The sequence below is a fragment of the Dryobates pubescens genome, chromosome 6 (genome assembly GCF_014839835.1).
Source record: "Dryobates pubescens isolate bDryPub1 chromosome 6, bDryPub1.pri, whole genome shotgun sequence".
Classification (NCBI taxonomy): domain Eukaryota; kingdom Metazoa; phylum Chordata; class Aves; order Piciformes; family Picidae; genus Dryobates; species Dryobates pubescens.
In genome coordinates, this window is record NC_071617.1 from 5,377,441 (window position 1) to 5,400,394 (window position 22,954).

At 43.9% G+C, this 22,954-nt stretch overlaps 1 protein-coding gene across 1 annotated transcript in view; it reads left to right on the plus strand.

The window, feature by feature from the left end:
• The window catches only part of DOP1A (DOP1 leucine zipper like protein A), a 93,311-nt gene that overhangs the window by 49,175 nt on the left and 21,182 nt on the right, over window positions 1-22,954 (plus strand). Inside the window, exons 17-30 of the mRNA XM_054162555.1 lie at window positions 530-804; window positions 1,968-2,120; window positions 4,542-4,642; window positions 6,683-6,942; window positions 7,612-9,616; window positions 9,721-9,832; window positions 11,363-11,545; window positions 14,712-14,837; window positions 15,638-15,772; window positions 16,859-16,914; window positions 18,024-18,128; window positions 19,193-19,259; window positions 20,659-20,803; window positions 22,100-22,179. Of these exons, the coding sequence (XP_054018530.1) occupies window positions 530-804; window positions 1,968-2,120; window positions 4,542-4,642; window positions 6,683-6,942; window positions 7,612-9,616; window positions 9,721-9,832; window positions 11,363-11,545; window positions 14,712-14,837; window positions 15,638-15,772; window positions 16,859-16,914; window positions 18,024-18,128; window positions 19,193-19,259; window positions 20,659-20,803; window positions 22,100-22,179 (3,803 nt within the window). The remainder of the gene's footprint in view (window positions 1-529; window positions 805-1,967; window positions 2,121-4,541; window positions 4,643-6,682; window positions 6,943-7,611; window positions 9,617-9,720; window positions 9,833-11,362; window positions 11,546-14,711; window positions 14,838-15,637; window positions 15,773-16,858; window positions 16,915-18,023; window positions 18,129-19,192; window positions 19,260-20,658; window positions 20,804-22,099; window positions 22,180-22,954) is intronic.

Here is a 22,954-nt window from a genome sequence, read left to right on the forward strand (position 1 = left end):
AACCTCCCTTCAGGTAGCTGTAGAGAGCAAGAAGGTCTCCACTGAGGCTCCTCTTCTCCAGGCTAAACAATCCCAACTCCCTCAGCCTCTCCTCAAGGGCTGTGCTCCAGACCTCTCCCCAGCCTCGTTGCCCTTCTCTGGTCACTTTCAAGTGTCTCAATGTCCTTCTTAAATTGAGGGGCCCAGAACTGGGCACGGGACTCAAGGTGTGGCCTAACCAGTGCAGAGTACAGGGGCAGAATGACCTCCCTGCTCCAGCTGGCTATACTATTTCTGATGCAGGCCAGGATGCCATTGGCCTTCTTGGCCACCTGGGCACACTGCTGGCTCTTGTTCAGCCAGCTGTCAACCAAGGGCAAATCTTCCCCTACATTCCCCTCTTTCCCTCTCTTTCTTTCTCCTGCATATTTCCTAAACCCATATAACAGGCATGTTGAAATACAAAGGACAGTTGTGTATATGGTTATGGATTCTAATATTCATAATGTTTAAAATTAAGTGAATGTGTCATTTGTGATCTTTATTTCAGACTGTGAACAGGTACAACCTCCACTGTGGCTCCAGACTTTAATGAATGCCTGCAAGCAATCAAGCAATTTCAGTGTTCAGGGTGTCACTATTTCCCTTGTGATGGACTTGGTTGGATTGACTCAATCTGTTGCTCTCGTCACTGGAGAGAATCTGAACAGTGTGGAAACTGCTCAGCCTCTTAGCCCTAGCCAGGGAAGAGTGGCTGTGGTCATCAGACCTCCTCTTACTCAAGGCAATCTGAGATACATGGCTGAAAAGACAGATTTCTTCAAGGTACAATACAGAATCTCATTGCTGTTTTCTCTAGACTTCTTTTGCTGGCTGGTGAAGACTGAGTCTTGCCCACTTTACTGTCCTTGTTATGGGAAACCACCTTACTGGGTTTTGTATTTTGAGAACCCTTTCAATCTGTGATGGACTCTAAAGGAAAATACACAGCAAGTTTTCCCACTCTGCTAGCCTTCCTGACTGCTTGGGTGAAAATCCCTGTTTGAATGAGCATTTTAAAGATGTAGAATAGAATTAACCAGGTTGGAAAAGACCTTTGAGATCATGGAGTCCAAAAAATTAAGAGATCTCTGCATTTATGCAATTTGTGTTAAGAAATCATGTCCAGAAGACAAGCAGCAGCAGGGTCTGTTATGTAGTTAATTATATTTTGATGAAAATGTATTTCTGGAGGTGCCTGTGAGCTCTGACTCCAAATGAATGAAGCTGTGGTGAGTTGAAAGTTCATCCCCCCCCAAACATTAACTTTGCCAGAGCAGCTCAGGTGAAAGCAAATGCAAGCTGTATTTGCAGGCAAAACTACAATGTATAATGGAATGCAATGAATATGTACCAAATATACAGGATTTACAGGTATTTGCAGTTAACAAACAGCACAAGAACTCTCCTGGTCAGAGACCAGGGGAAGCTACTAGCTTCTCCTTTTCTGCCCCCACTCCCCTGTATGGAAAGAAGGGAGAAAGGAGCAGAGAAAGTTGCTGTTAGACTTAATCAAAACAATGCAGCCAGGGTGAAGCAGAAGCAAGTTAGCATCTCTCCAGAGTGAAAAAGTGAGAAGGGAAGAAAGAATTGTTTTGGTACAACCAAGCCTATGGTAGAGATCTCTCCTATGGGATTGCTTAGAATTATCTTTGTTCTCCTTTTCACACCCAGCAGTGATTTATTTACATGTTACTACTTTTCTGCTCAAGATGTGTGAAAAGAATTTGAAAACATAGCCAAAAACTGCCACAGAAGCAAGCTATTGCAGGGCTTCAGACAGTACCTTGTGTTCACATGAACAGAAAGGAGAGTTGCCTTATTGGTCATCTTGTGTCATCAGATGTGAGGTCTCCCATCACTGCATAGAACTGAAGTAGCCTAAGGCAAAACAAGGTGTGATACTCATTCACTTGTGTTTCTTGCAACTTCTGTTTTCATGTACAAAGCATATAGCTTTAACACTGTGGGACCAGTTGGGTGATGGAACTCCTCAGCATCATCAGAAGAGTGTGGAGCTCTTCTACCAGCTGCACAACCTCGTTCCATCTTCTAGCATTTGTGAAGATGTTATTAGTCAGCAGTTGACTCACAGAGACAAGGCAAGTGGCTCATGTGTTTACTAAAAGAAAATGGATCTGGTGCCTCAGAAGAGGACATCACTAACTTCAGTATTGAAAAGAACATTGATTGTTTCAGACATTAAAAATACTCTCCTGCTTGCATGCAGAACATCAGATTTGTCCACCCTCTGACACTGCCAACCCTCTTTTCTGTATTCCCACTCCAAGGAAACCTTAACCTTCTGTCTGTAGTTTTCATGATATCTTCAAGTTTCACAAACATATGAAATGTGTTTATAGTGCTAGTGATTGAATGCAATTTTTTCTAGGCTCCATTACAGTTCTCCTAACCACTCTTCCTGCCCTGTTAGAGCTCCAACAAATTTAAACACACTCTTTAATCAACTATAGTTCAGTTCTCTGGTGTGCTCCCTCCTATTTAATCTGATTCCTGCATTTTGTCTAATAATTAGTCCTAATATAGCCTCTAGACTTTCTTCTTCCTTTCTTCTACAGGAAGAAGTGTTGAGGCCTTTATAGTTCTTTAAATTTTAAGTATGTTAAACTGTTTCCACAACCCCAACAGAATGAATGATAGAGGCTTACTTGCTTACATGCTCTGGCAGCTCATGGTTGTGTGACTTCAGAAGCAGTTCCCTTCTTACCTTTCTGCCGCGGGGGGTAACCATGCCAGCACAAGTGAATGTGAGCCAATCTGTCAATCAGTGCAGTTCACAGCTTGGCATATTTATAAAACTGCTGAGGATTTATAGTCTCATTTATTAGGCTGATTTGGGAACTGCTGTGACTGCATGTGGCACTCACTCATTTCTGCCAACCTTACTGTGGAAACAGTAATTGCTTACGTCTGCCCAGCGGGGATTGCAAGGGCCTTACATGGAGTCATCTGTAGGTGTTTGAGGGTTGATATTGTTGTTCTTCATTCAGCAGGTGTTAGTAAAATGTTTTCTGTAACATTATATATTTTTGTAGGAGTGTTGTGTTTGCCCTTTTTGTTGTGTTGTGCTGTGTTGTTTTGCTTTGGGGTTGGGTTTGGGGTTTGGTTTTCTCCTCTTGGAAGCAGACTAAATACAGGTGATGCATGCTTTGCTTTCCAGAATGCTGCTGCTTCTCTTGGTTTGTTGGTTTTTGTGGGTTTTGTTTGTTGGTTTGGTTGTGGTGTTTTGTTTGGTTGTTTTCTGTTTGTCTGATGTGCTCTGTCTTGTGTCCTTTCTGTGATTTTCAGCTTTTATAGCTTTTACTTAAAACTTTCATTATTGTAGCGCCTGCTGCTTGTGTTAAGTGTTGCAAAGCCTCTTACATGCTGTATGCTGGAAGTGAAATCTGGAAGTGGGCCAGATTGTCACAGTGGTATTAACAGTTCTTAGGCTGATTGGAAGGATATATGCCTGCTGTTCATTCCTTGTAAATACATGCTTTAAGAACCAGCAAGTGCAAACCTTCATCCTTTTGTCTCTGCTTATCATCTAGTAATTTACTTTAAACCCTGATTGTGTTTGAAAGTTATTTTAATATTCAGCATAATCACCCTGATTGTTCTGCTTGGTTTCTCACCCCCACAACTGATTAGCATCTTCCTTGTCTCTTGGGTAAAGCTATTTTAATGCACATACCCAGGCCTTTTTCTCATAGTATGGCCTTTGTTGTTGTTTACAGCCTAGCTGGAATAATATTTTGCCTTGAATCAGCCACAGTAAAGAGAGAGATAGAGGGGAATTAAAATTGCTACTTTAATACCAGTGTCACTGTGCAGTGTTCTGCATTTCACAACTAGTCATTAGGAGTCCTTTGGACAGTAAGCATGTCCCTGTTTGTCCAAATACAAGTCACAGGGCTAAATGTGGCATGGTAGTGATAGACTTTATCTACATTGTATCTAGGTACAAAATTCTTGTCCCTGTTTAGCCAACTTGTTTTCATTCTCCTATTTCCATAGATACTGTGTTTAATCCCATTGTTCCAGGCACTATCTTTGCAAATTTCTCTTTTTTTTAAACTCTGCCTTTTCTTTCTGCTTCAGTTTGCTTGAGTTTTCATACTGAAAAGCTTACCTTCTTCATGATCTCTTCCAGTGCCTTGAAACATGTAGGTAAATCAACTGATATCAGAGCTGTGCAACTTGTGAGAATGAAATAAGCATTGTTCAAGCTAGGACATCAAGCATGTAAAAGATTTTCAAGCTAAACTACGAAACTAAGGCAGCCAAGATCAAGACAGGGAAGAATCCTTTCATGGCACTAAGTTTGTCGCAGATACAAATTGTTGCCTGCTACTGTTTTGTTGTTAGAAAATAGGATTTGAGCACAGAGTCAGAAAGGTTAACTTTAAAAGATATAATGCATGTATTAAACTGCTGTATAGCCCTTCCCCCCTTCCCCCCAGTTCTTATCAGAGGCTGTTGTATTCTCATAGAACTGACTTTTATAATTTGGTTCACAGAAAGTAAGAATGGAAGCTCATGCAAAGTTTGCAGTCCTATGGCACCTCACCCGTGACCTTCACATTAATAAGTCTTCTTCCTTTGGCCGCACCTTTGACAGGTTGGTGACTGCAAGCATGGTTCACTTGAAGTAATTTTGCTTTAAGATTTTTGACTACATTACACTGGTAGCATAGAGTGCTTACAGAACTGCAGTGTTAAGTGTGGGAGCCAGGAAGGGGGTCAAGAAATAAGTTCATGTTAGACAAAAATTGTTTTCACAGTGCTGACGGTGTAGGCTGTAGGTTCTTCTGGTAGCTGTAAAAGGCGGGACAAGAATGGCCACACGATTCCTTGGCTGAAATATTTGTCTGCATTGAACAGAGTTTCTGAGTTCTTGCTGGCATTTGGTAGAAACAAAAGCAGGAGACAGAGGTCAACTCAGATGCCAGTTACATAATACACAGAATATATAGAATAAACCAGGTTGGAAGAGACCTTCAAGATCATCACGTCCAACCCATCAACCAATCCAACACCACCTAAACAACTAACCCATGGCACCAAGCACCCCATCAAGTCCTCTCCTGAAAACCTCCAATGATGGTGACTCCACCACCTCCCCAGGCAGCCCATTCCAAGTAACAGTAAAGCTAAAACAACAGCGTTGCAAGTAAGCACTAAGATATGAAAGTCCTTTTGTTTGATCTGTGTGGCTTATTGTGTAAGATGTCATCTATGGCACGCAGCAGAGGATTTCTGGGTTGGATTCTGCTATCAGACTACCTCCTTAAACAAAAAATAATGAATGAAACTGAATGATCCAGACTCTGAACTAGTCTTCAAGATGCAGCTAGCACAAATGTTGTAGAAAGAGCTGATTTAAATTTTACTAATGTACACTTAGCTGTAGGAAGCAAAGTACAAAGGTTCTTATTTCTCTGGCAGTAAGTGGTGATAAATTCTGCACATAAAGCTAAGATTTTATGGCCATGTACTGCTGGAGATAGTAAAACAGTCAATAAAATTCAGAGCCCAATAATGTGTATATTATTTTTCCCCACTTCTGGATAGGATTCTAAAGGCTAAAAGCGTTAAGGAAGTGACAGTAGGAAGTGCTGAATTGTTGAATATCTTTCTCTTCATTCCTGAAGAAAAGATCTTTCAATAAATTATCTTTTCTTTCCCATGCATCTGTGTGAACTGGCCTTTAAAGTTTTGTCTTTCTGTGCTACACTAGCACCAAGTAGGCAACCCAAGCTTGCTATGCCACTAGCTGTACAAACAGTTGAACTCACCATGCAAGTGCTAGTATTACAGCAGCTGTCTTAACTGACTTTATTACTAGCTCTTTGTGGTCATTTCTTCATTAGACTAGAATGAAATATAAAAACTTCAGGCTGCAAAGTTTAGAATCCAAAGAAAATACAATTTTATATGGAGAAAATACTGGACTGTGTAAGGACAGTATGGCATCCTGGCCTGCATTAGGAATAGTGTGACCAGCAGGAGCAGGGAAGTCTTTGTGCCCCTGTACTCTGCATTGGTTAGGCCACATCTTGAGTCCTGTGTCCAGTTCTGGGCCCCTCAGTTTAGGAAGGACATTGAGACTCTTGAACGTGTCCAGAGAAGGGCAACAAGGCTGGGGAGAGGCCTTGAGCACAGCCCTGTGAGGAGAGGCTGAGGGAGCTGGGGTTGCTTAGCCTGGAGAAGAGGAGGCTCAGGGGAGACCTTATTGCCCTCTACAACTACCTGAAAGGTGGTTGTAGACAGGTAGGGGTTGGTCTCTTCTCCCAGGCAACCAGCACCAGAACAAGGGGACACAGTCTCAAGCTGTGCCAGGGGAGGTTTAGACTTGGAAGTGAGGAGAAAGTTCTTCACTGTGCAAGTCGTTCGTCATTGGAATGTGCTGGCCAGGGAGGTGGTGGAGTCACCGTCCCTGGAGGTGTTCAAGAGGAGATTGGACGTGGCACTTGGTGCCATGGTCTAGTCATGAGGTCTGTGGAGACAGGTTGGAATCAATGATCCTCGAGGTCTGTTCCAACCTTAGTTATACTGTGATACTGTGCCATGTTAAAATTTATCATATATCAGATTAAAATGGGTTTATTCTGTGAGTAATACAGAGTTTGTGCTAGGCTCATTCTTCTGTCTGTTCTAGGTCTCTGTTTATCATGCTGGACAGCCTTAATAGCTTGGATGGTTCTACATGGTCAGTAGGCCAAGCCTGGTTAAACCAAGTGCTTCAGAGGCATGATATTGCAAGGGTTCTTGAGCCCTTGCTCCTGCTGCTTCTCCATCCCAAAACTCAACGCGTTTCTGTTCAGCGCGTGCAGGCCGAATGTTACTGGACTAAATCTCCCTATCACCCTGAAGAAGAAAATGAAAAGCACTTTATGCAGAAGTTTAGCTGTTCTGATGGTATGTACACAATAAGACTGTAGGAAGTTCCTTATTTAATATCTTTGTTTGTTATTTGCTTGCAACATTATAAAAAGCAGCGCTCCTTTTGGAGGGTGACTCACAAAACAAAGCTGTGGAGTAGCTGCTGCTTTTATGTGCATTTGTGCTTGCTGTTTCTAATTCCAGTTGGAGTGTCCCAACTATCATTGAAGTTTTATTGTTCTCAAATTACATTGCTGTGCACATATTATAATGCAGGGCAACTTGTTATGCCTTCCTGAACGAAAATTGGACTTCTTGGTTAGAAGCTTAACCATATGAATTGCTCTTATGAATTAGGACCCCCGATGCTGAGAAGATCTGAAGGTGTTTGCATGTATTGTGTAGTTTTAGTAATGTACTAACAATTTTTTTTTGGTAAAACAGGAGCAGACAAGACAGCCTAAGGTTTTATGGGAGAATTTTGTTGGCCTGCTAAGGTCTGCTGCTAAAGTAATGTTGCTTTGGTTATGTGAATGTGTGTCGTTTCCTATTAACGTTATTTTCTGCTGTGAAGCAGAAAGACACCATTTGCCATGCCTTTATAGTCTCAAGTCTCAGTAGTGGCTTAAATTCTAAATTCTTATTCTGAAGAACAAAATACTATGTGTATAATTATGTTTTTTCTTTGTGTGTTTTTTCTCCTAGCATTTTCCCATGTGCCTGTAAGCCAAGGACAACTTATTATACCTAAAGAAAGCAATGAAAAACAACTTGCTATGGATGAAATGGAGAACTTCAGCCTGACTGTCAACCCTCTGAGTGACAGGCTTTCCTTGTTAAGTACCAGCAGTGAGACCATACCTATGGTTGTGTCTGATTTTGACCTTCCTGACCATCAAGTTGAAATACTGCAGAGTTCTGACTCTGGTTGTTCTCAGTCATCTACTGGAGACAACATCAGTTACGAAGTGGAAACGGAAAGCCTGAGTGCCCAAGATAGCTCTCAGACCCTGAGAGAAGACTCACCTGATGAAATCGTGCAACAAGTAGTTACAGATCTTATATGCAAAGTTGTAAGCAGTCTTGGAGAAGAGACTGAACCAGTTAAACATAGCCTGCACTCTGAGGATACTTCATGTAAATTGAGTCCTTTAGATAGCTGTGCAGAGGTGACAAAAAGCGAAGATCAAACCATTCAAAGTAGCCAGAGCAGTTTGCTTAGTGACAGCTCCCAACTGCTGTCAGCCTCAACTGAGACTGGCCTTGAGAGTTTAAGAGATGAAATGTCAAGAAATAACTCTTCACCCTGTATTGCAGAAGGCCAGCAGTCCCTCTCTGATTTCACTCTTGCTTCCACTGAGTCAAAGTCCAGAAAGCGAAGCCACAGCAGCATTCAGTTCAGCTTTAAAGGGAAGCCACCAGAGAAGCTGTCAGAAAAAGAAACCATTGTTAAGGAGGCTGGCAAGCAACCCGGTGCAAAACCTAAGGTGAAAATAGCAAAAAAGAAAGATGAAGAGAAGAAGAAAGCTCAGACAGAAAAGCTGAAACAAACAAATGTCTTCTTTAGTGATGGCCTTGATTTGGAAAACTGGTACAGCTGTGGAGAAGGAGAGATTTCAGAGATAGAAAGCGATGTGGGGTCTCCAGGAATGCGGAAATCTCCCAGCTTCAATATCCACCCCTTGTACCAGCACGTGCTGCTTTATCTCCAGCTCTATGACTCTTCCAGGACGCTCTATGCTTTTTCTGCAATCAAAGCAATCCTCAAAACCAATCCCTCGGCTTTTGTCAGCGCAATCTCCACTACCAGCGTCAACAACGCGTACACTCCTCAGCTTTCCTTGCTCCAGAATCTCCTGGCCAGGCATCGAATATCTGTTATGGGCAAGGATTTCTACAGCCACATCCCAGTGGATTCTAACCACAACTTCCGGAGCTCTATGTACATAGAGATCCTCATCTCCCTGTGCTTGTACTACATGAGGAGCCACTACCCGACTCACGTTAAAGTCACCTCGCAAGATCTCATAGGAAACCGCAACATGCAAATGATGAGCATAGAAATTCTGACGCTCCTCTTTGCCGAGCTGGCAAAAGTGATAGAGAGCTCTGCCAAGGGCTTTCCTAGCTTCATTTCGGACATGTTGTCCAAGTGCAAGGTTCAGAAGGTGATCCTGCATTGTCTGCTGTCTTCCATCTTCAGCGCGCAGAAGTGGCACAGCGAGAAGATGTCTGGGAAAAACATAGTGGCTGTAGAAGAAGGCTTCTCTGAGGACAGCCTGATAAATTTTTCTGAAGACGAATTTGACAATGGTAGCACTTTGCAGTCGCAGCTCTTGAAAGTGCTGCAGCGGCTGATCGTGCTGGAGCACAGCGTCATGACCGTGCCCGAGGAGAACGACTCGGGCTTTGACTTTGTCATCACGGACTTGGAGCACATCGGTCCCCAGCAGCCCATGACTTCTCTGCAGTACTTACATTCCCAGCCAATAACCTGCCAAGGGATGTTTCTCTGCGCAGTGATACGAGCTTTACACCAGCACTGTGCCTGTAAAATGCATCCCCAGTGGATTGGCCTTATCACTTCCACGTTGCCTTACATGGGAAAAGTTCTTCAGAGGGTGGTTGTGTCGGTGACTCTTCAGCTCTGCAGGAACTTGGATAATTTAATTCAGCAGTACAAATATGAAACAGGACTATCTGATAATAGGTATGCCTACATAGGGGTGCGTAATCTCCTTAACCGGAGTTAATTGTGCAGAGTTACTTTACAACCAGATGAACTCACTTGAAAAATTTACTTTCTTATTGTAGGCCTCTCTGGATGGCATCAGTCACCCCTCCAGATATGATTCTTACTTTATTAGAAGGGATCACAACAATAATTCATTACTGCCTCCTGGATCCATCTACACAGTATCATCAGGTAAATTTAACTGGGTGTCTGAGAGCTTCCTGCACAGTACATGTCGAATTAAGGACTGGGGTTATATTAGCAGATAAGAAGATATGAGTGGCAAAAATACCAAATATATTGTCTTGGCTGTAAGTATGAGGGGGGTTATTGGTAAAAAATGGAAAAAAACTAGAAATAGGTAGATTCAGAATGGGTGTTAGGAAGAAGTCCCTCACCGTCAGTGCTGCGTGCCCAGGTGGCCAAGAAGGCCAATGACATCCTGGCCTGTATCAAGAATGGTGTGGCCAGCAGGAGCAGGAAAGTCGTTCTGCCCCTGTACTCTGCACTGGTTAGGCCACACCTTGAGTGCTGTGTCCAGTTCTGGGCCCCTCAGTTTAAGAAGGACATCGAGACACTTGAATGTGTCCAGAGAAGGGCAACAAGGCTGGGGAGGGGTTTGGAGCACAGCCCTGTGTGGAGAGGCTGAGGGAGCTGGGGTTGCTTCGGCTGGAGAAGAGGAGGCTCAGTGGAGACCTTATTGCTCTCTACAACTACCTGAAGGGTGGTTGTAGCCAGGAGGGGGTTGGTCTCTTCTCTCAAGCAACCAGCACCAGAACAAGAAGGCACAGTCTCAAGCTGCGCCAGAGGAAGTTTAGACTGAACGTGAGGAGAAAGTTCTTCACTGAGAGAGTCTTTTGCCATTGGAATGTGTTGCCCAGGGAGGTGGTGGAGTCACCATCACTGGGAGTGTTCAGGAGGAGACTTGATAGGGTGCTTGGTTGCATTGTTTAGTTGATTAGGTGGTGTTGGATGATAGGTTGGACACGATGATCTTGAAGGTCTCTTCCAACCTGGTCTATGCTATGCTATGCTATTCTATTCTATTCTGTCCTGTCCTGTCCTGTCCTGTCCTGTCCTACCCTGTCCTGTCCTACCCTGTCCTGTCCTGTCCTATCCTGTCCTGTCCTGTCCTATCCTGTCCTGTCCTGTCCTATCCTGTCCTGTCCTGTCCTATCCTGTCCTATCCTATCCTATCCTATCCTATCCTATCCTATCCTATCCTATCCTATCCTATCCTATCCTATCCTATCCTATCCTATCCTATCCTATAACTGTAGTCATGAGCCCTCACAGAATACATTTTGAATTGAATTGAATTAACCAGGTTGGAAAAGACCTTCGAGATTATTGAGTCCAACCCATCACCCAACACCATCTAATCAACTAAACCATGGCACCAAGCACCTCATCCAGTCTCTTCCTACACACCTCCAGTGATGGTGACTCCACCACCTCCCTGGGCAGCCCATTCCAGTGGCCAATCTCTCTTTGACATTGTACATTTTCAGAATACATTTGATACTGTACAGCTGAGTCAAAGGATTCTTTATTCTTTTTAATAGCTTCAGAATCTGTACATACTACAAGAATTCTTGAAAAACTTTTGGAAAAGCTAAAGTTTACAGCCTCCATGTTTGTTCAGTCTCCACACTCTTTTAGTTGTGCTGTTTACCTGGGTATTTAATGTTCTTCCCACTCTCTCTCCTTCAAATCCTCTAGCTTTTGGTTAACGTTGATCAGAAGCACTTGATCGAAGCACGCAACGGGATCCTGTCTATCCTGCATATGATCATGTCTTCTGTAACTTTGCTGTGGAACATCCTTCACCTTGCAGATTCTTCAGAGAAAACTGCTACTGCTGCTGCTGCATCCATTACCACTATTAATCTTGGATCAACAAAGGTCAGAATATCAGAGATATATTGCTGAAGTTGTTCATTGATACCTTTTGTTCAACTAAATCCATCTCCATTCCCTTAAATGTAAACTGGATTTTAATACCTTTGCCCTCATCTACTCTTCCATTCCACAAACAAAGCTTTATGACTGAGTATTGAATTTGCTTTTAAGCTTGAGTGTGTCAGTTCAAAGCAGCAATGTCTTACCTCTTTGCTTTCTGCAAAGAAACTGGAATCTCTCCTGAAAGTATTTAAGTCACCCTCTTATGCCTCAAAAGACAGAAAATATTAGTGTAAAACCTCAACAAACAAGAACTCTCCTCTTAAAACATCCAGTACTCTGACATTTGTGACCTAGTTCTTTTTGTCACTCAGCTCCCCTACAGTGGTGCCACTGGGCATGGGGAAATGTCATAGAGAGAGAGCTGGTGTGCCTAAAGAGTAGAACCTGAGAAGTGGTCAAATAGAACTATAATGAAAACACTGTCTAGCCCTCTTACTGGGAGCAGTTCAGACTTCCCTATACTTCACATTGTCAAATAGGAAATGATAGTTTACATTTTTAATGTTTAAAACTGAGACTTCCTCAGTTAATTTGAATTCTGTCAGGTCATGTTCGTGATGCTGCTGCATTGCATCCGTTTCAACCTTTGTCATTCACACTGAAGGAATTAAAAATAACTTACCTAAGGCTCCATGTCTTTGCACATGGTCATATTTGTGCTGCCCAAAGGGTTTCCTGAAAGGAAGGGAGGCTGTGAAAAAAGAATAACCTTTTGTGCTCTGGTTAAAGATTAACTCTTTTGTATATAGAATCATAGATGGTCTGGGTTGGAAGGGACCTCCAAAGGTCATCCAGCCCAACCCCCCTCTGCATTCAGCAGGGACATTCTCAACTAGATCAGGTTGCCCAGAGCCCTGTTGAGCCTCACCTTGAATATCTCCAGGGATGGGGCCCCAACCACCTCCCCACACAACCTGTTCCAGCTTTTCTTTAATTTGCTCAGGTTTGTAGCATTCAAAAGGGCATTCAACATATCCTGCATATGAAAATACCCAGTTTGAATTCAGCTTGTCCAGTGTATAGAATAGAATCACAGAATCAATAAGGTTGGAAAAGACCTCAGAGATCATCAAGTCCAACCTGTCACCCAACACCTTATGACAACTAAATCATGGCTTCAAGTGCCACATCCAATCCCCTCTTGAACACCTCCAGTGGTGGTGACTCCACCACCTCCCTGGGCAGCACATTCCAATGGCCAATTACTCTTTCTGGGAAGAACTTCTTCCTAACATCCAGCTTAAATGTCCCCTGGCACAGCTTGAGACTGTGTGCTCTTGTTCTGGTGCTGGTTGCCTGGGAGAAGTGACCAACCCCCTCCTGGCTACATCCTCCCTTCAGGTAGTTGTAGACAGCAAGAAGGTCTCCCCTGAGCCCCCTCTTCTCCAGGTTAAACAACCCCAGCTCCTTTAGCCTCTCCTCATAGGGCTTGTGCTGGAAGGTGTCTGGGGTAGTATCAGGATAGCTTAGTTTACTTTTTCACCTCATTCCTTTTGGGTAATGCTTTTGGATTTCATGGATGTCATTAAAAACACAAAACTGTGAACCCTACAGAAGTTTCTGTCTGAACTCCAAACAAGGTTTTCAAGCTTGAGTACAATTGCTGTTGGCAAGTGCATGAAGCATGCACTCTGAAGTAGAACTCCAGAGTCATTTACAGCAGTTTGCTGCAAGCTCAGACAACTCCTACTGAAACATCTCTGACCAAGGGGAAAATGGCTTTCAAAGAACAGGTAGAATAGAAAGTACATTTTCCTTTGAAATCTTCCTGTGCTAGAAAACAGGTCATGAAGTCTGCTCAAGAAATACATTTCCTGACCCAAATGTGCCTCAATAACTTCTGACGTGCTTAAGAAACCACACGTTATTAAGAGTTCCAGCAGTGAATATTTCAGTCTCCTGGTGTAGCAGATTCTTTCTTTTAGAATTTCTCCACCATCCCTACTTCCTAACTTTGTCTCACTTGCTACAGGGCAAGTCCATCACTATTTGTAGCACACATGAACATCATCTTCCATTTCTTCCTGATTAACTGGTATACATTTGGTAGCTGTTTTATCTCCCCTTAAATGTTTTCATCCTGACCATATACAAGCCTGTTTCTGCCCTTTGTAGGTCATGTTCCATAGCACTAATCTTTCTTTTTTAGCTTCAGGTCTGTCAGTTTGTGGCATGTCCAAAACTGGACATGATATATAGAGTCTTCTTTCAGGGAAGACACTTCACAGGGTCACAGGATATTAGGGGTTGGAAGAGACCTTTAAAGATCTTCAAGTCCAACCCCCCTGCCAGAGCAGGACCACAGAATCTAGGAACATGTCCAGATGGGTCTGGAAAGATTCCAGAGAAGGAGAGTCCACAACCTCTCTGGGGAGCCTGCTCCAGCTCTGTGACCCTTACAGTCAAGAAGTTCTTCCTCATGTTGAGGTGGAACTTCCTGTGCTGTAGTTTATACTCACTGCCACTTGTCCTGTCATGGAGCACAAGTGAGCAGAAGCCATTCCTTCCTTCTTGACACCCAGCCCTCAGATATTTATATCCATTTGTTAGATCCCCTCTCAGTCTTCTCCAGACTAGACAGCCCCAGGTCTCTCAGCCTTCCCTCATCAGGCATGTATAATGTATTGCATGCAGTTGCCATAGTGAGTTTGTTATCCACTATAATCCCAAGATTATATTTTTTCCTGCAGGGCTGTTATTTAATTAGCTCTCATCCTGAATCACTGGAGCTGTTTATTCCTACCTTTGTATGCAAAGATCAGGCTTCTGTAGCAGCTTATCTGTTGTTCAGGATGCCTTTTGAGCTTGTCAGATCATTTTTTAGTTCTGTGACTCCCTATCAGTTGTTTCCACTTCATTACCAGTTGTAAATTTGACAAGTGTATTTTATCTTCCTTATCTTTCTCCACATTCTTTCTCAATGAATAAAATGACTGGAGGGTACCACATGCAGAATGAAGCCTAATGAACCCCCTTGAGTGCATTCTCCCATTTTGGCAGTAGTTAGTGGCAGTTACCATCCAAGCATGTCTTTGTTGCTGTCTGTTGTGAATGTAATTCTGGGGTGCTTACCTTGATGTGTGTGTGTCCTGCTTCCACATTTCAGAATTTGAGGCAGCAGATTCTGGAGCTCTTGGGTCCAATTTCAATGAACCATGGTGTTCACTTCATGGCTGCTATTGCCTTTGTGTGGAATGAAAGGAGGCAAAACAAAAATACTTCTAGAACCAAGGTATGTTTACACTGCAGTGGTCACTTCAAAGAGTGGGAGAAGCTTTAAGGAATTCTGAAACAGTAAAGAAGCAGCAGATATTCCACTGGGGTTAAAAAACCACATTGTGTGAAATATGGAGAATGGTTATATCACATTTCTAACTGGCAGCTCTGCTGCCAGGGAGCTACCAATTCATTTTAGCATAGCATAGAATCACAGAATCATAGAACTGTAAGGGGCCTCAAGAATCATCTAGTTCCAACTTCCCTGCCATGGGCAGGGACACCTCACACTACAGCAGGTTGCTCACAGCCACATCCAGCCTGGCCTTCAAAACCTCCGGGGATGAGGCTTCTACCACCTCCCTGGGCAACCTGTTCCAGTATCTCACCACCCTCATGGGGAAGAACTTCTTCCTAACATCCAGGCTGAATCTACCCATTTCTATATTTTTTCCATTCTCCCCAGTCGTGTCACTACCTGGCACCCTAAAAAGTCCTTCCACAGCTTTCTTGTAGGCCCCCTTCAAGTATTGGAAGGCCACAATTAGGTCTTCTGGGAGCCTTCTTTTCTCCAGACTGAACAACCCCAACTCCCTCAGTCTGTCCTCAAAGGAGAGGAGCTCCAGCCCTCTGATCATCCTCATGGCCCTTCTCTGGATATAATCTTCCTGAATTCTTCAGGAAAAGAATAAAGGATTCCAAACCCCTAATGAACTCTTAGTTACTAACATTTCAATCCCATGAAGTCAGGTGCCTTAATTTTGTTGTGGACATTATCTGTGATGATAATCTGTGACACATTTTTGATTCTTTTAGGTTATTCCTGCAGCAGGTGAGGAGCAACTTCTACTGGTGGAGCTGGTTCGCTCTATCAGTGTGATGAGAACAGAGACTGTTATACAAACGGTGAAGGAAGTTTTGAAGCAGCCTCCAGCCATAGCAAAGGACAAGGTATGAAGCCTGTGGAGACACTATAGATCTATTGAATGTTCTCTCACAGATGCTTAGAACACTGATGATATGGCTCCTTCCTTCACAAAGATGAGCACTACAGTGTGAAATTATTCACAGTACCTAATAGAGGGATGAACTTTAGGAGGGAAGTCTAACCTCCTGAAGTCATTACCATCTGGGGGCAAGAGTACCAATGGCATCCTGGGGTGCCTTAAGAAAAGTGTGTTCAGCAGGTCTAGGGAGGGTCTTCTTCCCCTGTCCTCTGCCCTAGTGAGTCCACTCCTGGAATACCGTGTCCCATTTTGGGCTCCCCAGTTTGAGAGGGAGAGGGATCTGCTGGAGAGAGTCCCAACAGAGAGTTAGGAGGATGATTACAGTACTTGAACATCTCTCCTATGAAGATCTGAGGCTGTTTAGTCTGGAGAAGAGAAGACTGAGAGGAGATTTAGTAAGTGTTTATAAATATCTGAGGGCTGGGTGTCAAGAGAGAGGGGACAGGCTCTGCTCACTTGCACCCTGTGATAGGACAAGGGGCAATGGATATAAACTACAGTGCAGGAAGTTCCACCTCAACATGAGGACGAACTTCTTCACTGTGAGGGTCACAGAGCACTGGAGCAGGCTGCCCAGGCAGTTTGTGGAGTCTCCTTCTCTGGAGACTTTCAAAACCCACATGGATATGTTCCTGTGTGGCCTGCCCTTGATGGTCCTGCTTTGGCAGTGGGGTTGGACTTGATGATCTCTGGAGGACCCTTCCAACCCCTAGCATTCTGTGATTTACTGGACAACCCCAGAAACCTGTTCATTACCTTTGTACAAAACTGGTTTTGTGGTGATAGACTGCTTTCATAAGGGGAACAGCTCTACAGCCTAGCATAAAGTAGTGAGAAAGGGAAGTGGGGAAAAGAGGAGGGGGAAAAAATTGCACTATAATGTGAATAGTTGCCTAAATGGGTAATTGCAATATCCTGGTAATGAGTGTATTATATAATGATAGCATTGTCATTTTTGCCCTTGGAAGTGAGGAAAAGAAAGTCACTTTCTTCTTCCTGTTAACAGAGGTTTTTGTCTCTTTGTTTCTAGAAGCATCTTTCACTGGAAGTCTGCATGCTGCAGTTTTTCTATGCTTATACTCAAAGGTAAGGCAAGAATTGAAATTTCAATTCTGTCCTCAACAAGCAGGTGGACAATTTGAATATTTTCCCATCTTTTTATCATCCCTAGGATGAGAAATAGCCTGTGTCATGTAAATCATGCAGAAAGGATGGGTGTGAACTGTAGGAATCAGAGAAAAAAGAAAGGGATTTATTTTGTGAGTTCTAGTTCTGCATCACCTTTCTTGCTCGCTGTAAAATCCTGCAGGAAATCTGCCCCCTGCCCAGGGCAAGCTGATCAGTGTGCCCAGAAAGCCAGTTGCATCCTGGGATGCATCAAAAGATGTGTGGCCAGCAGATCCAGAGGGGTGATTCCGTCACTTTGCTCTAAGGAGACCTCACTGGAGTTCTGTGTCCAGGTCTGGAACCCTCAATAAGGACGTGAACCACATGGGGCAGGTCCAGAGGAGGGCCACTTAAGTGGCCCACTTAAGGGGGCTGGAACACCTCTGCCACAAAGACAGGCTGAGGGAGCTGGGATTGTTCAGCCTGGAGGAGAGCAGACTCCAGGGAGGCTTAATAATGAACTTCCAGTACCTAAAGGGGGCCTACAAGTTAGGATGGAGAGAGACTGCTTGCAAAGGCCTGGAGTGTTAGAATGAGGGGCAATGGCTTCAAACTAGAGAAGGAGCAGGTTCTTTACCCTGGGGGTGGAGGAACACAAGAACAGGTTGCTCAGGGAGGTGGTTGAGGCCTCATCCCTGGAGATATTCAAGGTGAGGCTCAACAGGGCTTTGGGCAACCTGATCTACTTTAGGATGCCCCTGCTGACTGCAGAGGGGGTTGGGCTGGATGAACTTCAGAGGTCCCTTCCAACCCAGACCATTCTATGATTCTATGATCTTAATTCTGCTGTAACTCATTGGTACCATTCCAACCTTGGACTGAAAAGCATGTATTTAGAACACACTCTTCTGCTGCTCTCCTCCTGTTCTTAACAACTCGATGTAGCCACCTAATATTAAATGGAAAAAAAACCCAAGGAATTGGATGAATGTTGATTCACAATATTTGCCAAGAGAATTGTGAGGTAGGAAGAAATACCTGAGAGAGAGAGATGATGTTTTCATTGCCATCAATTCTCTCTCTCTTAGGATTCCCGTGACCAGCTTAGTAGATAGCTGGGCAGCACTGCTGCTTCTGTTAAAAGATTCCATCCAGGTTGGTCTTCCAGCTCCAGGACAGTTCCTCATACTTGGGTAAGTGCTCTTAATATCTGCAATTTCCAAGTAAGCTCAAATGTTAAGTGTGTGAAACCACACTGAAGTGTTTAGTGTTCTCCAGTCTCCAATACCTATTTTTGAGGGGCAGAGCTAATGCCTGAGTTTTGTGGGATTTATCAGTTTAGTTTCTTCCCCAAGGATTGGTTGCACATACTCAATTTTTCTGTTACACTAGAATATAAACCACAGTCTTACCTTACTGATTGAGTGATTCATACTCTTTAAATAGTAGCTTGAAGTTTCTGGGGTGTCTTACCAAATAATTACCATTCCTGTTTCATGGGGATGTGAAGATTTGCAGCCCACTAGAGAGGCTCTGTTCCCAGCATGAAAGCTCTTTGTGGAGTGTTAGAAATAAAATATTGAATAGGGTTTTCTCTGTAAAGCTTCAAGGACCATTTGGGAAAAGAGAAGACTCAGAGGGGCTCTTATCAATGTTTATAAGTATCTGAAGGGTAGGTGTCAAAAAGAGGATGCCAGGCTCCTTTCAGGTGTGTCCAGTGATAGGACAAGGGACAATGGACACAAACTGGAGCTCAGGAAGTTCCACCTCAACATGAGAAGAAACTTCTTTATTGTGAGGGTGCTGGAGCACTGAAACTGTCTGTCCTGAGAGGTTGTGGGGTCTCCTTCTCTGGAGACTGTCAAGAACCATCTGAATGCATTTCTGTGTGACCTGCCTTAGGGATCCTGCTTTGACCAGGGAGGTTGGACTCCAAGACCTTCAGAGGTCTAGTCCAACCCCTAACATTCTTTGATTTTCTTGATTTCTGGAATTTATCTTCCCTATTAAACTCTCTCTGAAGACACTTTTGTGCATAGTCTAGTAAAACAAGGTCTTGGTAAACTATTATGATATGATCAAAACTAACAAGAAACTCAGAAGAATGTTTTCTGCAGTATTGGTAAGCAGCAGCATCTGGAGGTTTAATAAACAAATGTTGTGCATGTAAATTTCTTAAGATTTTTCCTGCCTTTGAATAATCTTTGAATAATGTAGAAGAAAATCCATACTTTTATTTCCCTTTCCCCCCCCACAGTGTTCTTAATGAGTTCATTATGAAAAACCCAAGCCTGGAGAATAAGAAAGACCAGAGAGATCTTCAGGTAAGAAATTAGTGGCATGTTTGTGTTGTCAGTTAAGGGAAATCAAGAGTCACTTGGTAGAACCATAAAGAAAAGTCCTCCAGAGGCTAGAGAATCCCAGGGGGACAGGCAGTTTGTCCCAGGATATTGTAAGCTGTTATTCTACTCCATTTGCCTGTACCTCTCTGTTTAAGGCAGTGTACAGCCAGTTCTCTCCTTCTCTCCATCTTGGGATGCAAGCTGTTGTCTTATGGTTTGTGAGGGAGAGGCTTCCTCCTGGCCTTGGCTGGCAGGAGATTTCCAGCTATGCCACTGGGCCTGTTGAAGCCTGCAGAAGGCCTGTGTGTAGTTGGGGACAGTTTGACTGCTCCTGGCCCTGCTGAGGCTGAGGGGGGTGGAGGGTTTTTGAAGGCTCTGGAAGGTGTTGGCCTGGTAGGTCCAGGTGAAGAACTGAGCCTAATTTGTGAATGTATTCCTTTTACCTGGATACCTTTTGTATATGTTTGTGAGTAGAATTTCCATTGAAACTTCCAATCCAGTGTGGAGCATTTTTATTTTCCTCCTTGGGAAGGGGTAAAATATCTTTCCTGTCCTTTTGTCCTGGGCAGCTCGTGGCTCAAAACTGGGACAGTTGGTCTCTTTTGAAACTACTGAACAATAAAAGCTTGGAGTTACTAGAATTCTCTGAGATACCAGTTCTGGGGTCTGAAATGACCCCAGAATGAGGCTCTTGAAGGTGTCCAGAGAAGGGTGACAAGGATGGTGAGAGGCCTCAAGCACAAGCCCTATGAGGAGAGGCTGAGGGTTGCTTAGCCTGGAGAAGAGGAGGCTCAGGGGAGACCTTATTGCTCTCTACAACTCTCTGAAGGGCGGTTGTAGCCAGGAGGGGGTTGGTCTCTTCTCCCAGGCAACCAGCACCAGAACAAGAGGACACAGTCTCAAACTGTGCCAGGGGAAGTTTAGGCTCAAGGTGAGGAGAAAGTTCTTCACTGAGAGAGTTGTTAGCCATTGGAATGTGCTGGCCAGGGAGGTGGTGGAGTCACCGTCCCTGGAGGTGTTCAAGAGGGGGTTGGACGTGGCACTTGGTGCCATGGTCTAGTCATGAGGTCTGTGGTGACAGGTTGGACTTGATGATCTTTGAGGTCTCTTCCAACCTTGGTGATTCTGTGATCTGTGATTCTGTGACTTTTCAGTGTCTTCTACTTAATACTATTTATCACCCATGGTATCTGTGTTAATCTGTTGACAAAGATCTCGTTTTCTGCGGAGTTATTAATCGCTGCCAGTACGGCACAGAAACGATTTGAAAGCAGTTTTACACTTAAGTACTTACAAAGGACAACACAAACAGCCCTTCTGCACAAAGTTTGGTGTGGGGTTTGTTTTTTTTTAATGCTTGGGTTTGTTTTTCCTCTGCCAGGATGTAACACACAAGATCGTGGATGCCATTGGGGCAATTGCTGGTTCTTCTTTGGAACAGACTACTTGGCTGAGACGAAACTTAGAGGTGAAGCCTTCTCCCAAGATTATGGTTGATGGAAACAACTTGGAATCAGATGTTGAAGGTAGTTTTGTTTTCATCTTTTCTCTTTTTGCTCTTTTTTTTGGACATAAAACATTAATTATCAGACCAGAATGAAGAAAGGGGACAGCTTTACTGTGTTTCAATACATTGAAAATGTTTCAGTTTTGTTCAGCCATTAGTAGCGTGCCCAGGTGGGCAAGAAGGCCAATGGCATCCTGGCCTGCATCAGGAATAGTGTGGCCAGCAGGAGCAGGGAAGTCATTCTGCCCTGTACTCAGCACTGGTTAGGCCATATCTTGAGTCCTGTGTCCAATTCTGGGCCCCTCAGTTTAGGAAAGATGATGACTTTCTGGAATGTATCCAGCAAGGGCAACAAAGCTGGGGAGGGGTTTGGAGCACAGCCCTGTGAGGAGAGGCTGAGGGAGCTGGGGTTGCTTAGCCTGGAGAAGAGGAGGCTCAGGGGAGACCTTATTGCTCTCTACAACTACCTGAAGAGAAGCTGTAGCCAGGTGGGGGTCTCTTCTCCCAGGTGGCCAGCAGCAGAACAAGAGGACACAGTCTCAAGCTGTGCCAGGGAAGGTTTAGGCTGGATGTTAGGAAGTTCTTCATTGAAAGAGAGATTGGCCCTTGGAATGTGCTGCCCAGGGAGGTGGTGGAGTCACCATCACTGGAGGTGTTTAGGAAGAGACTGGATGGGGTGCTTGGTGCCATGGTTTAGTTGATTAAATTATGTTGTATGATAGGTTGGATTCAATGATCTCAAAGGTCTTTTCCAACCTGGTCTGGTCTATTCTATTCTATTCTGTTCTATTCTGCTCTATTCTATTCTATTCCATTCTAGTAGGCCTGTGGTGTGGCTCAGTTGGTAGCACATAAGACCCTTAATGGGAAGCTTGTGAGTTCAAGCCTTCAGTGGGCACTATTGTCCTCCCTACTCTAGTCATGGGGTCTGTGGTGACAGGTTGGACTCGATGATCTTTGAGGTCTCTTCCAACCTTGGTGATACTGAATACTGACTTGATATTCTATTCCATTCTATTCTATTCTCTCCTTACACAGTGTATCTGTCAGAGTCTGCCTGCCCAGGGGTGTGGTTGGGTCACCATCCCTTGATATGTTTAGAAGTTGTTGCTTGGGGATATGGTTTAGAAGTGAACTTTGTAGAGCAGGGTTCTTGGTTGGACTTGATGGTCCCAAGGGTCTTTTCCAACCTGAGTGTTTCTGTGATTCTGTGATCTTCAGAATATATGCTATTAAAATGCTATTAAAATAATCTTTTAAAGTAAACAGTGCCTTAAGAAAACTAACTTTGGACATCTTTATTATCTTCATTTAGATATGTTGTCTCCAGCAATGGAAACGTCAAACATAACTCCGTCTGTCTATAGTGTCCATGCGCTGACCTTGCTTTCTGAGGTAAATACCTCCTCAGATGTAATAAACACTGTCTTATAGAAAGTGTTTAAATTGTGAAAAGCTTTGTATTGGAAGCCTGGGGAAAGAGATTTGATGGGGAACACTGGGTTCTGTCATTTAACAATGTATGTAACAATGTACAATTGTTACTGACCCAGTTATAAACAGGAGGTGCAAAACATGGCCTTTGTGATGTGCAAGCGAGGAAACCTCTTTGGTGACCAAACTTTGTGTGGTGTTCACTACTGATAGTCACAGTAAATCTTTGAATTTTATTTGGTTTTGTTTATAGCTTATGCTGTAGAATACTCTGCCCAGGAGCCTGTGCTTTTACCTTTGTTCCTGTGGTTTTACCTTTGCTTATAGAACTGTGTCCAGTTCTGGGCCCCTCAGTTTAGGAAAGATGTTGAGTTGCTGGAATGTCTCCAGAGAAGGGCAGCAAAGCTGGGGAGGGGTCTGGAGCAAAGCCGTGTGAGGAGAGGCTGACAGAGCTGGGGTTGCTTAGCCAGGAGAAGAGGAGGCTCAGAGGAGACCTTATTGCCATCTACAACTACCTGAAGCCAGGTAGTGGTTGGTCTCTTCTCCCGGGTGGCCAGCAGCAGAACAAGAGGACACAGTCTCAAGCTGTGCCAGGGGAAGTTTAGGCTGGATGTTAGGAAGAAGTTCTTCATAGAAAGAGAGATTGGCCCTTGGAAAGCTCTGCCCAGGGAGGTGGTGGACTTGCCATCACTGGAGGTGTTTAGGAAGAGACCGGATAGGGAGCTTGGTGCCATGG